The sequence below is a fragment of the Pyricularia grisea genome, chromosome VII (genome assembly GCF_004355905.1).
Source record: "Pyricularia grisea strain NI907 chromosome VII, whole genome shotgun sequence".
Classification (NCBI taxonomy): Eukaryota; Fungi; Ascomycota; class Sordariomycetes; order Magnaporthales; family Pyriculariaceae; genus Pyricularia; species Pyricularia grisea.
This window is the reverse complement of record NC_044975.1, coordinates 1,679,696-1,693,377: the sequence shown is the minus strand read 5'-3', so window position 1 is coordinate 1,693,377 and position 13,682 is coordinate 1,679,696. Positions and strand designations below refer to the sequence as shown.

Below are 13,682 nucleotides of genomic sequence, written 5' to 3'. Positions count from 1 at the left end.
AGTGGGGAACAAGTTGAGAAATTTCAGAGGGGGGTCACGCCAGGGGAAGCTAACGTTTCTGCCCTGAGACACGACTGAAGCAGATCCTATGGGCCGCAAGACCGGGGAAAGAAACTCGACGAATATCCCCCCCCCCCTTAACTTGCTCTTATTTTCTTGTGCATGACGCAAAGAAGAGGGAATGACAGAGATTCAGCCACACCAATTGTCTTTTTTTTTTTTTTGGGCGAAAAAAAAAAAGAAAAGAAAACGGCCCGACGCTCAAACGTCCCGCTTATGGTCCAAACCCTCTTAATTTCCACGGGTAATTCTTTCTGCGGCCCGCAGACTTGGGATGTCTTGTCTAGGCTGGTGCACTAATTTCCTACTGGGAGTTCGTCGCTACCACGTTGACACATGAGACAAGATGGTACCGTACATGACTGAGGTGTGATATTCGTATTATTTCAATATAGAAATTAGTAGCTTCTTGTCAGGGCCTTGCCCTGATTGCTACTTGAGCTACGTTAAGGTTAAATGCTCACACCTCTATTCAAGAAATATGCTTACACCTTTAACATTTATACAATATGCTTGAGTATTTCCGAGGATTATCGAGTCAGGCGCAAAATGTAAAAAAATTTAATTCAACTTCCATTAGCAGCGTTATAAGATAGGAGAGAATAAAAGAAATCAATAACAAGGGGAGGTATATATAGACGATCATCGTGGATTCCGGCAACGCTATATAGAATCTTGAGCCAACCCACACGGAAAAGAAACAAAAAAAGAGTCGCGGGAAGAGAACCAACCGAATCCAACCTCGTCAACGCAATAAATGACCCAGACGAACCCACGTAAAATTGCCCATGATATATTCCATCCCTCCCGGCGGCGGGAACTATCGTTTCAAGAACGGCGGGGGAGGCACTCTTGACTGCGCAATTGAGTAAAGAGGGTATATGCCATCCCCCGGAACGACCGCCCCGGGTGTTTATTGTTTTCGTCGAGTGAGAGGGAAAGAAATATCAAAGACCGCGAGGAAATGAGCCCCCAAGAGAAAAATTCTGTGACAACAGAGAAAGGCAACATACTAATCGCTGCTTATGCGTTGGCATTGCAAGCCTGCTCTTGCTGGCGGCAGTCCTCCAAGGAGCCGCCGCCGCCGCTGTTGACGGCGTCAGAGCAGGCGTTGTTCTGAATGGCGCATGAACGCTGAACAGCGGCCGCCCGGTTGACAAAGGTCTCGCCGTTCACACGGAAGGGGCGAGCCGAGTCGCCAGAGTCCTCAATAGCCGGCGCGCTTGCGGCTCCAACAACGTTCTTGCCCTTGCCATTGTTGGCATTCTTGCCCTGAGCGTTGTTCTTGCCTTGAGCGCTGTTCTGGTTACCATTGTTCTTGCCCTGAGCGTTGTTGTTTCCGTTGTTGCCGTTGTTCTTGCCCTGGGCGTTGTTTCCGTTGTTGTTTCCGTTGTTGTTACCGCCGCCGCCGCCGCCGTTAACGACCTCGAAACGAACACAATCGTCTTGGGCACCACGCTGGGCAACAGGCATCATAACCGGCTGGTGGTTAGAAGCACCAGCCATGGAGCACAGGCGGTAGTTTCCTGCGGGCAGACCACCATCGACAGCGGCCTGGAGACCTCCATTGCCGTCGCCGGCATCGTTGATACCCTTGAAGAAGGCAAACTGCTCAGCATTGAGGGGCTGGGTCGGGTTCTGGTTGCCACCCATATCCTGGATGGTGACGTGGGTGTGGCCAACAATAACGCCGCCCTCAAGTTGCTGAGGAGCCGTGTAGTAGGTTTTTTGAGCGTTGGTAAACGAACCAAGCTTCATGTTGGCAATCTTAAGCTGAACGTTGAACGACTGCTGTGCAGGGATCTTGTCGCCGTTCTTGGGGTTCGTGATGACAGTTGAAACCATCTTGGTTGCGGCAGGGATCTCACCCATGACTGCATTGCGTAAGTAACTATGGTTAGCAAAATGTCAAGCTCGGTGCTCTGAATGTATTCCTAATATCAACTTACCAATTGGGTTGCAAGAGCCGGCCCTGTTTTGTTCGCCGTTGGTGATTACCTTGTTGGCACAGAAGTTGATGAAGTTGGCGTTGTCACTGAAGATCCCTGGTTAGCATGACATAACACCCAGTTGTGTAAGGTGCACATGATTCAAACTCACGTCTTCGACTCGACCTGACCAGCCTCGACTGTACCCTGCTGGCCGGTGCTTTCGGATGCCGTGTTAAGAACATTATTCTGCAGACATTTGTTGTTGTTGTTGTTGTTGTTGCCACCACCGTTGTTGTTATTGTTGTTGCCACCACCGTTGTTGTTGTTGTTGTTGTTCTTGCCGCCGTTGTTGTTGTTATTGTTGTTCTTGCCCCTGTTCTGTCGACCCTCCAACCTCAAGCCCATAGGGACTGCGTTTACTGGAAGGATGGTGGCCTCAACCATGGCTGTCATGCCCATAAGGGCAACCAACGCTGTCTTCATCAACATCTTGAAGGCTGTTGTGAATATATGAAACCAAAAAACAACTATGCTTTTGTCGTCGAGATCGAAACTTTAGATATCCGTCTCCGTTGCCGGCCGGTCGGAATCAAATCTGCGGTTGGTTGGTTGACTTTGAAAAATAAAAGACTAATAGGTTTACCGAAATTCCACGATAATCGGGGGTGGTGCCAGACCGTAGAAAGTCACAGACTGCTGATACTAAAAGGTTGGAAGTGTTGCAACTAGCATCCAATAAGGAACGAATGAATGGAAGTAGTGAATAAACCAGCACACACAGCCAAAACGAAAAAGAATAAAGGAGTGATTGAAGTGAAAAATAAGAATTAAGAACCAGTCATGGAATTGAAATAGGAAGGGGGGAACTGGTCAAATAGGGATTTCGAACAGCCAAGACTTTTGTTCTTTTATATCAATGGGGTCAGCGTTTCGAGAGACCTTGCCGCCAAGAATTATCGACGGACCGGGTTGGCATCCATCAGGGCTGCACCGGCGGGGCGCACACTAAGTCTCTGGGATCCCAAAACATGACCAAGGGACGCGACCAGGACGTGGATCCTAGGCAAGGAGACCCAGCTTGCTGACAGGGGGCCATGTCGCAAGGGTCGTTGGATAACCTTGAGCCTCAAACCCCGGAGGGGCTAGTCTCAGCCCTGGTCCCTACACGTCTTGACAAGTAGCTTGGTAGTAACAGAACGGGCACTAACTAACTAGGTAGGTAGGTAAGGTAGGTACCTAACTAGGTTACTCTCACCAACCGTACGCCCATGAGCAATCTACTCTGCACGTCTTCATCCGATGTCGTGGCAACCTTGATGCACATAAGGGTTAAGCGTTTGTGTTCTATTTTATTTCAAGACCAGGACCAAAGACCAACTCGGGTTTTGATTAGGGCAGCACCTGCAACACAATCCATTCATTGCATTGCTGTTTTCCCTGCTCGGGCTAAATCTCCAGGGTAGCTAGCGGCAGCTCACCTGCACACCGTAGAGATCCTCGGACCAGAGCTTTCATCTAGCGGTATATCTTATGTATTCTACAATCAGTGTCTTGGATCCGGGCAACGTCAACTGCAAGATAGACCTCTTATGTCGATCACGATGCGACCGACTTATCCGAGGAAAAGGAGAAGGGTTGTCAAAATTGCACCAAGCACGAAACGCTTCCCGTGCAGTAATTAAGGGGTGTGAAAGATGGTGGGAAAAGGGACTCGGGAGAGAATTGCGAGATGTGATAGTGTCCAGGTAGTTTTCTCCAGACAGTGCTACTACCCCAAGGTTGATTGCAAACTCACAGTATTTCTCTGGCTTAATTGATACCATCCTCGAGGGTGCAGCGCATCTCTCAGCTGCATACAGTAGGTACCCGAGAGAAAATATCAGCAAGAGTGTGCAGTACAGTAATTAAAAGACGGATAATCAGGCACAGGATTTGTTAGTGCTGGGAAGTAGGCGTTTAGCTGTGTCGTAGATGCGGCTGCAAGTGTCTGAGGTTTCGACTGGACCCCTGCGCCATCCCCTTGAACGAACCCCGCTATTGCCCCATAACCTCCAGTATTGTCTAATTCTGACCAATAACCATTCTCGGTTAACTGGCCTTCAGGCGAGTCGGGTTTCGGGACCCCGGTGTCGATGAAGCAGGAGCGACACTTAACCATCATTTACTGCTGGCCCCCCCATCCAACGTAAACCGGACAAAAGCTGCCCCGGCCAGCAGCGACGAGGAAGGAGCTGGAAATTCGTCGGATTTAGCACGGATAGTATTAAGGTTGTATTCTTTCCATGGTGATCGGGCGGAAAAAGGAAACAACTCTTCCCAAATGCCGGCCAGGCTTGAATTTGAGAGTGTGGAGTAAGTTTCTTCGGTTGAGCACAAAATCGCAGGCAATATGCGGTTGTGGTTAGGGGGACATGGGACAAGGGACGAAGAGTCATTCATCTTGTCAGTTTAGCTTGCCCTTTTTTTTTTTTTTTTTTTTTTTTTTTTTTTTTATTTTTTTTTAAACTTTCTGTCGTCTGAGGTTGTCTGCACGATGATAAAGGGGAATATAACGTCGTCCAATGATCTATCTATCTTTGCATGATGGGTCAAAATGCAAGTCAAACATGTGGCTATAAACGGTTACGTTCCAAGGCAAATCTTCAACAGCCAAGACTAAAACAAAATGTGGTTGATGCTGAAGAGTTGGTTACCCGATTAAGCCCCCGGGGAGATCTGGGAATCCTCACAAAGAAAAGCAAGACAAACGGAAAAAAAGTAAACGAAAAAAAAAAGTATACGGCAAGGGCGGCATGGATACCTAAAGATTAAATTTGCAGCATTGATGCGTAATGTACACTGTTTCCGTCCGTTCCAGTTGACAACGACATCCTATTACAGTTAAGATTTAAAGTTTTCACCCGTGCTTTGTTCCAAAACTTCCCTCATCCTAGCTCACCTGTCAACTTATCCTAATTGGGATATTTTGTTAGGGTAATCAGCCATTTTTCATCCCATCGATAGCCTCCAATCGAATAGGGAATTTTTACAATGTCGATGTAATGTACCCCGTCGTAGTGCAAACACTTTCGAACACCTCTGATGCCATAGCTCGTGATATAATTCGTATCGCAACTTAGGCTTAAAAAATATGGGAGGAAAAAAGGTAAAATGTTTTCTTTTACATTACTACTGGTAAATACCGCAACAAAGCAATTTGACCAGCAAAAGCTCAGATGGGATGAACGATCGTTTCGAAGATCATTATACGCCATAAAGTACAGTAAGCGAGCGACCCGCGGGTTACAACTATTCAAGTCTAGTCTAGTTTGGATTCATCACAGAGCACAAAGTAAGGCAGGTGGACAACCCCCCGGGTATTGCTGCGACACTCAAGCATCAGCCAATTTAAATCCATGCAAGTCTGCGACCGACCTGCACACTCGCAGCCAAGCGAAAATCGGAAGACCGGAAACGTTTAAATCTCACCGCATTGCTTATCATGATGTCAATTTGTACATATGTGCCTGTCTGAGGTAGGGAACTGTACTGTAGTTATTTAGTAATTAGCTTCTGCCCCCTAGTCAGAGGGGGAAAAAAAAGGCTCCAGCTGTCATGCCCAAGCCGACGGGAAAGTGGAGCCTTGTCTCCTGGCTCGGATGTGTTGCCGGGCACCAGCGAAGTATTCTGAGAGACAAATCGTGTTACTGACGAATTCTCCCAAATTTCACCCTTTACCCCTTGAGCGACTTGTCAGTTTGACGGAAATAATTGATCTCGTGTTCTCGACGTTTGCCAAAAATAAAATAAAACTATGCATCACTTGGGATGATAACATCAAAAATTACTGGAAAGAGAATTCAATAGTGGTTGTCGAAGCATTCTTACATTAGACGTCGCCCATTTCAGCATTGTCCTTCTCAGTGCAGACGGCCTGTGTTTGAGAAACCCAAAAGGTGAGACAGCTGCAGACTAGGTGGTGCCCCATGAGGCTCCATCTCACTAGATAATACAGTGGGGTCCTAACCACTTCGCTTCGAGACTTGGCTTCTGGGGCTCGCCAGGGGTGATGGTGCAGTGCTTCCGCCCCTTCGGCTCATTTCCACTTTCTCTGAAATATGTAAGGAGGAGTCGGTTACTGTGACGTGACGCGAACAGCGAGCACACATACCACACACACACACGCCAATACCCGTAATTTACTAGGTAGTCAGACACAGAACGCAACACCGCCGAGGTTCTAGGGAGCAACAAAAATCTCGCCAAGCTAGTTACTTCTCTCAATCCCACATTGACCTTGCCTGCGGAGGATTAATCAATACTTTAAAAACCTAGTACAGTGGATGATACACCGTATCAATGGGGCAAAGTTCGAAGATCTTTACTAAAGAGGTAACAATGGGGGCAGCACGTGGATCCCACTTCATAGCGACGCTTGTCTCGTACTCTAATTCCCCTATCTGGACGCGTCATTACTGTACAGGGAGATATTCGATCGGTTAGACGGCGCCGGTGATAGAACTCAAGGTAGAGCTCAAACCCGTTGGGGACCCACGAACGGTGTGGATGGAATTCATGGATGGGAATATCGGAAGGAAGAACAATTACCAATTCCTAATACCCTAGGTATGCATTGAACAAGCGATTCATAAAGTGCGCAAACAGTGAGGTGGGTAACTCCGGCACCAAAACTTCTCCCATTGTCCACCAACCTCGTCTCGTTCATTTCGCTATTGGTATTGACGAGTTATGTACTGTACAGTAGTCACAACCTGTCATCGCACGGAAGTGCACGTTGGCGTTTGGCGTGCGTCTGAGCGGTCGATCGATGTGTTGATGGGGGAAGTATCAATTAAAACATTTCTCTTATACCGATTTGGCAAAAGCCTTGTTGAAAATCTCAGCGAAATGTTTCTTCGTTTTTCCCACATTCATCGCCAAGACCAACTGCCACTCAAGTCATTCGATTCTCAATTGAAACTATTTTGCCCCAGGAAAGCTTTGACGTCATCTGAACAACTGCCCAACTGGATGGGAAAGGGAACATATTTTACTATAGCTTTGCAGAAGAGATTTCGAAATCACTTAACCCCTTTGGGGGTCCTTGTTCCCGCGTTCCAACAAACCCCCTGGTTGAGAAGAAGTAAAAAAGTAACACACGAACGCCCACCCCCTTTTGAATTCGCTTACATTCACTTGGGCTCCATGGGCACAGGCAAGCAGGGCACAAACAAAATCATACGAGTTTTTTGCCATCAAGCATGGTACCTTGCCTTGTGGGGAAAGTTGCAAAGCGCCACGGTACAAACTGAAAAAAGAAAAATACCACATAAGAAAAGAAGAAAATAAAGAGGAGCAAGCTAAAAACTAAGCTTTTTAGTTTAGCGGGCGCTTGTTACAGATGGTGACAGGGATGGTTGGTGAACCGTTTTACGGGACATGGATCACTTGAGACGAGACGGAGAGAACCGGAAATCCTCGGTGAAACAATGACACATTTGCTCACATACCCATACCCTACTTGGGGTGCTTTTTTCCCACGCCCTCAAGCCCCTTTTTGAGAGACGCGTAAACCAACTGGAGTGCCGGATCAATCAATTACAGAATTTTTTGTTTACGGGAGGGATTACCAAGATCTTCCTACAGTAAAAACCGCTTCAGTTCGGATTCCTTTTTTTTTTTTTTTTTTTTTTTTTTTTGCTGGGATATGACTCCCATTAATTCACAGTCCCAAAGGGGCGGTTTAATTTCGGTAGGAAGCAGGATTGAATAGGATCACAAGCGGTAGGCAGCAAGAATTTGGAGACTGAAATGCGACTATTCAGTTCTTTGCAAGCTGGAAAAAACAACTGACTAAACCCGCGCTGCCTGTTCTTGACACTCGAGACCATTAAAGTTGGTTCTTGACTATTAAGACTATTAAAGTTGTTTGACAAACATTCCGAGTTGTTTCATTCGCACTTCTATCAAAACTATCCTATCTGGCCCGTACGATATATGGCTAGCATATGGTATATGGTATATATGCCCTCATCTCCTCCCTTGTACGGCCCCCAAGGCCTGAACCATCTAAATTTGGGCTTCTTGGCGGATTTGATATGTTGCTCAGAATAGCTTCGTAGTATATACAACATGGTATATCGGAGCATTGTTGGCACAGACGGCGTCGCGGGCTATTCGTCAATATTTTAACCTTAATAACTTCTTACAATTAAGCTCTTGGCATTGCTGCCCTCTGCTGCCTATATTCCCAATTTGGCCTTTAAGGGGGATTCGGGTGTGTTTGCCCAAAGGAATAGACTTTGACAAAGTGACGGGGGTGATTTCTTTCCCCTGGAACTTTTGGACCACTCGGTATGACTCGTGTGAATCGAGACAGGGAGACAAGACAGGACATGTCGCCACGAAGGTGCAGGGAGGAAACATCCAGAAGTGGCAAGGTGCAATGCATTAATTACTTCATACTCGTATTGACCTTTTCGTCTATCGGCCGAGACTTTGCATTTGGTCGACCGCCGTTTATCATCGAGCCGAGGGTCGTCATGACTGAAGACCCCCGCGGAAACGTAAGAGATAACAGGATGTACAATTAACTGTTCAATAGGACGGGAAGCAGCAAATCTGCCTATATATCTTGACATACGAATAGCCGGTTCCTAGTATATGACAGAGTCTGTTTACTTGGTTACTCGCTGAGCAGCCCAATATATAATCATCCATATTACGTTCTTCCTGGATAAATAGACACAAACAAACAGGCATTAACCATTTACCCCCCAAGGCCGAGTCATGATGGTTGTGTGGTGCTGATCACGCCCATCAATCGCCGGCCCGAACATCCATTTTGACAAAATATCTAGCTCAAAACAAGCTGACCGTCGGAACAAATGCGTCTGATTCATAACATACATCTAATCCGGAGGACCCGTAGCGTGTCAAAGATCGGTTATCGAAGGAACCGACGAGGATTCGTGGATGTTTTGAACGATGAGATCTAGCCAGCGAGCCAACCGGAAGCCGGCCCGGGCTACTTGACTCTCAATGACGGGCGCAGCCTCCTCGTAGTATTTCCCGCTCAGTTCTTGGCCTTTGATGGCTTCGGGGCCTTCCGGAAGGACTAGAAGTTTGAGGATATTAACGGCTGCTCGGGAGTGAAAAAAAAAGGAAATTAAAAAGAAAAAACCTTCCCATCTTGTAAGAGTGAATAAAAGGAATGTACTATCTTACCATGACTGCAAACAAAAGCGTTTCCCTGCCTGGCCCAGATGAGAGCCGTGCCGACGGGATCGGCTAAATCAACACCATCGAGCCAAGCCTCGCTCTCGGCCTGGAATTTACCGGCCCTGACCTCCTGCTCAAGCTCGTCGGCCCAAACCTTGGCCGCATCGTACATGCCACGGCCGCGTCGGACCCCGCCGCGAAGCTGCTCGGCGATGGCGCTATCCCAGACCGAGTGCAGGTTGTACTCGCGGCCGTGCCACATGACGTGGATGCCGTTGCCGCCGCGGGCGACGTCCTCATCGTGCAGGGGCTGGTGCATGTCGCCGACGAAGTGCACGACGAACTTTGCAGCCTGGGCGCGCTCCCACGCCTGGAGGTGGTCGAGGTCCATCATGCGCGACGTGTAGTTTTGCAGGGCTGTCACGACGCAGCCCTGATCCTTGCAGTCGCGGTCCATGTCGACGTTGCACGACCGCGGCGGGTCGTCCTTGGCGTCGATGAAGTGGAAGATGCCTGTGAAGTGGCCCCATTTCGTGTACCGGATGCTGTCGGCCCACGTCGCCACGCCGGCGAGGTATGCGTCCGTGTCGTTTCGGAGCAGCGTCTGCAGGTACGTCTCCGTCTGCGGCGCCACGAACCGCGACGCGAGGTACGCGACGGTGATGTGACCCAGACTTCCCCAGGCCAGAGCCCCGGGGAGGCCGGCGAGGATCAATGGCGCGAGAGTGAGGTGGGAGAGCTGCATTTTGGCTTGTGGTATCGGGACTACCCACTCAGCACAAGGCTACGGTTGGATGAGATGCAAGTAAGTTGAAGTCGGCCAAAACGAATTATGCAACGGTTTCACGACTTTGGCTGTGGCAAAAATAATTTTAATTTGTCTAGGAATGAATAAGCAAGAGAAAAGAAAAATGATTCATTTGACTTTTCGTCCAGTTAATTTTTTTTTTTTTTTCTTTTACTCTATCGAGTAGATTGACTAGCCAAACTTGTCCAAAGCGTGCTTTCAATCTTTGCCCGTCGAAACGCGCTTGGCCGCTGGTTTAGGCCACACTGAGAATGCCCATCATGGAGTTGAGTGTCAATTCTCACTGGTGGTTGGGTGTGTCTGGTGGTGTCTGGTCTTGTGGTTGTCTGAGCAACCATAACAGTACTTCATTGGCCCGTTAATCAAACAGCACCAGGCACCACTTGTAATGTGAGCATACCCTGGACAAATCAATGATTGGGTTTGAGTTCATGAGGTGCTCGGATGACCACATTCCAGCCAACGCCCCCGAGCGTGAATGACTTCCTACTACGCAACGCAACCCTCGAGCATGGCTATTTACAAATCTAATATCTCACACACACATGTCATGATCTATTTTTCCTATATTGCCAAGCCAATTACGCAGGACTCGCGCACACACAAGAAACATGTTTCATGGCCTCTGATAACTAATTAAACGCCCGAATCGAGTTTCGGGTTCTTCCCTTGTCGTCCACTCAATTGATTACACGCAACGACTGCTGCTTGCTAACAGCATCGTGAACATTCGGGGTACTACGAAGTAATCAGCCCCATCACCACAGAACCATACGATCTTGAAGTACGTATTGGTCTTGGCAGCCGGAACCTGCCTCAGATCGACAGAAGGTTTTGCCAAGTCCTACTAGTCCCGCCGCATAATCCACATTTGTTTTGTCATGGCAGCCAAAGCTACCTTACTTTCTTACTTACTTACTTAGGTACTTACTTCCTTGACTTGCCCTCTTGCCCTGCTTGCCCACCCCCCAAGACAAAAGGTTTTGCGACCTGAAGTATACTTACTATACTAGGCAAACTTTACACACCCTTTAGCTTTGACCGTTAGTGTTGGTACGGGGTAGACAATGCAGTGTACTATGGTAAGATGTACCTAGTAAATCGACAGTGGGACGACGACAGCGACGATGCCCTCTTTTCTCCATCGCCCTCCCAACATGGTTCTGTGTCGATGCCCCGGATTTCTATTCTTGACTCGCATGGCTAGGATGCAATTGCCGTTGAGATGCTCCAAGGCGTCGTCGCTTGTACACATGCAGGACGGGACATATTTATTGACATGACATTACATGGGTCAATTTTCCCTTGAGGCCCCCACCTACGAACTTTGCTAGTTGGGGCAAGACTAACTAGCCTTTGACTTTTTTTCACGCCCACCTCTCGCCAAGTTAAATGCTCCGATGTTACATATTTTTTATTGCCCCAGATCTTCACATTGCCATAATGTCGTAAAGGGCTGGAACTCGGACCCGTCGTCCTTCAGCGAGAGTCAGCGAGCCCGATCGAAGAAACACGGGGCTCAAGACACGCATCAGGCCACCTTATCTGCCTACCTAGGTGAACATTTAGCTCATACGTCTTGGCGGAACTTTTTTTTTGGGCGAGCAAAGCTCCTTTGAAAATGTTACGGTCTAGCTGGAGAGACGTATCAAGTCAGGAATAGGGCTAGGGCCGGCTACCACGCTGACGTCGTTTTCTGCTTTCGACCCAACGCATTGCCAAGATTTGTACTTGACACATGTCCTGTGTCTAGACCACTGCCGTTGCTGTTCTGCCCACCAGGCTCTTTGCTGTCTCCTCCGGTGCTCTGGCGGCTGTCGTCTTTGCTGCCTTCCCGCTCCCGCAAACATGGCAGGGCAAACTTCTAGTTGCTACCTGTCAAGGCTCAATTCCCATCTTTAAGGGCTGTTGGCGATATAAATCATGGACATCAAAGAGGGTTTCCAATAGAGGACGGTATCTGCCCAAGTTTGAGGCTCATTTCACTTCTTATCTAAGAACATGGACACGATAGGAAAATAACTGGGGGTACTCGACTGTTGTCTGGACCGAATTGACAGTATATTGCTCAATACTGACATGATGTACCCCAGATGGATCTGAATAGCTGTCCGTCATTCTGCGCATGTTCGAGCCCATCGTTCTTTGTCTTTTGCCACATTTGCTCACACAATCGACGCCGAAGCTTCTTCCATGTCTGAATCTTGTCTCCCGCGAGCCCACAAACATGATCTGGGTGCTTATGTCCTTCACGTGAGCCAATGAAACCCTGTGCACCTGCGAGAAGCATTGATGGAATGAAATCCCAAGTAGAGAAGCATTGGTTCGGATAGTTTAAGTATGAATGTTACTCTAGCATCTTAGCCACGTCTTGAGGCCGCCATATAGTCTTTCACGATATTCAGGAATGAGGCATACTTGCTCTTCCCCCTAGCAATTGACAATCATATACTCGGATAGAGCACCATTCACCTCAACATCCAGACCGGAGAGCGAGTCTCTGAAACTGCACATGACGATGCGTACCACAAGATATGCTATGTATGCCTGCTAGTTGCTCACAACAGACTAATGTGGTGTTGAGCTTCTCTCATATCCAGGGGACTCGCGCACTTCCAGCTGTGTTGAGCATGGGGCCGGAGTCTAGAACCACTCTCAACTTTATGACAAGGGATATAAAAGACGGAGAGGAAATATATAGCAGGTTGCTAGGTTATCAAATTGTAAGGTGTCATTACCAGGCCAGTACTGCCGCTCTACAAGTTTGGGTTCCATTGCTGTTGTCCATGTTTTGTAAGCAGGTTCATAGTAAGGCAGCTTGCTATACCCTTTTCTCCCATGTGTGATGTATCTTGTGAAGGGCGAACTCGGCTTCGGCCAAGGCTGATGATGCAGCAGACACGTATAGACATGCTACTTTGAGATATGAGGACCTGGACGACACACCTGCGCTCCTCTGTAGCAAGTATATACTTCCAGGAGACATTGGTATGGCTCCGGGCTATGCTGGATTAGTTATATACTACATTCAAAATAAATATTAGTCTTTCTACATGTACATGAGCTCATCGCAAAATCTAGACGGCCAAGCGGCCGGCATTTGGTGAGCAAAAAAAAAAAAAAAAAAAAGGATACTCAATTGTAGCGAGGAGTGAGTCCCAACAATCTGTTACGGGATACTGGCTTCATCACATCTATCTTCAGCGATACGACGAGCGTAAGTACAACAAAATGGGGGACCGACAGACACCGTGATCACCGCTAGATGCCTCTACAGGTGATAAGCGGCCAGCTGCTTTCAATGTCATAAGCATCAAGTGAAAAAAAGTAACTGGATACAGCTGCTCTTGTAACCTGAGACGGTGTGGATTGCTGAAGAAGGAGCACACACGCCCCCTTGGCCTCAATTTTTTTGGCATTTGGATATAAATCACTGCTTCCAGCTTCTCGTGCGTTGGGCGTAAGACCTTTTCATATAATCATTAGCGAGTTCGGGTTGTCTCATGGAGGGTTTATCTGGAAATATACGTCCTGTTGAATCCTGTTTCTACTGATAAGAAGTGCAATGACGAGTGAGTGGAACAAACTAAGATGCGGGAACAACATGCCTCAAGACTAAAGCGACATATCGTAAAATATAGCAAGGTTTTTCATTTATTATCGTCTGGAGAACAGTGTACAAC

At 47.7% G+C, this 13,682-nt stretch overlaps 2 protein-coding genes across 2 annotated transcripts; both read right to left on the bottom strand.

Annotated features, from left to right (window-relative positions):
• Window positions 1–525: 525 nt before the first annotated feature.
• On the bottom strand, window positions 526–2,480 carry PgNI_10522 (uncharacterized protein; the record flags this gene model as incomplete). The annotated part of the gene is made up of 3 exons (XM_031130493.1): window positions 526–1,934; window positions 2,010–2,095; window positions 2,161–2,480. The coding sequence occupies 3 exons, from the start codon at window positions 2,478–2,480 to the stop codon at window positions 1,084–1,086; spliced, it is 1,257 nt and encodes a 418-aa protein (XP_030980016.1). The 3' UTR covers window positions 526–1,083.
• Window positions 2,481–8,575: 6,095 nt separating this feature from the next.
• Window positions 8,576–10,254, bottom strand: PgNI_10521 (uncharacterized protein). The gene is made up of 2 exons (XM_031130492.1): window positions 9,198–10,254; window positions 8,576–9,087 (listed from the first exon to the last, which is right to left on the bottom strand). Exons 1-2 carry the CDS (start codon window positions 9,934–9,936, stop codon window positions 8,906–8,908), a joined length of 921 nt encoding a protein of 306 aa, XP_030980013.1. The 5' UTR covers window positions 9,937–10,254; the 3' UTR covers window positions 8,576–8,905.
• Between the last annotated feature and the right edge of the window lie 3,428 nt (window positions 10,255–13,682).

What these genes read in the sequence shown, in the direction of transcription:
- PgNI_10521 (XM_031130492.1), bottom strand. Translation starts at nt 9,936, where the DNA reads ATGCAGCTCTCCCACCTCACTCTCGCGCCATTGATCCTCGCCGGCCTC. An exon ending in CGCTTTTGTTTGCAGTCATG is followed by an intron (nt 9,088 to 9,197) that starts GTAAGATAGTAC and finishes TCAAACTTCTAG; the next exon opens with TCCTTCCGGAAGGCCCCGAA.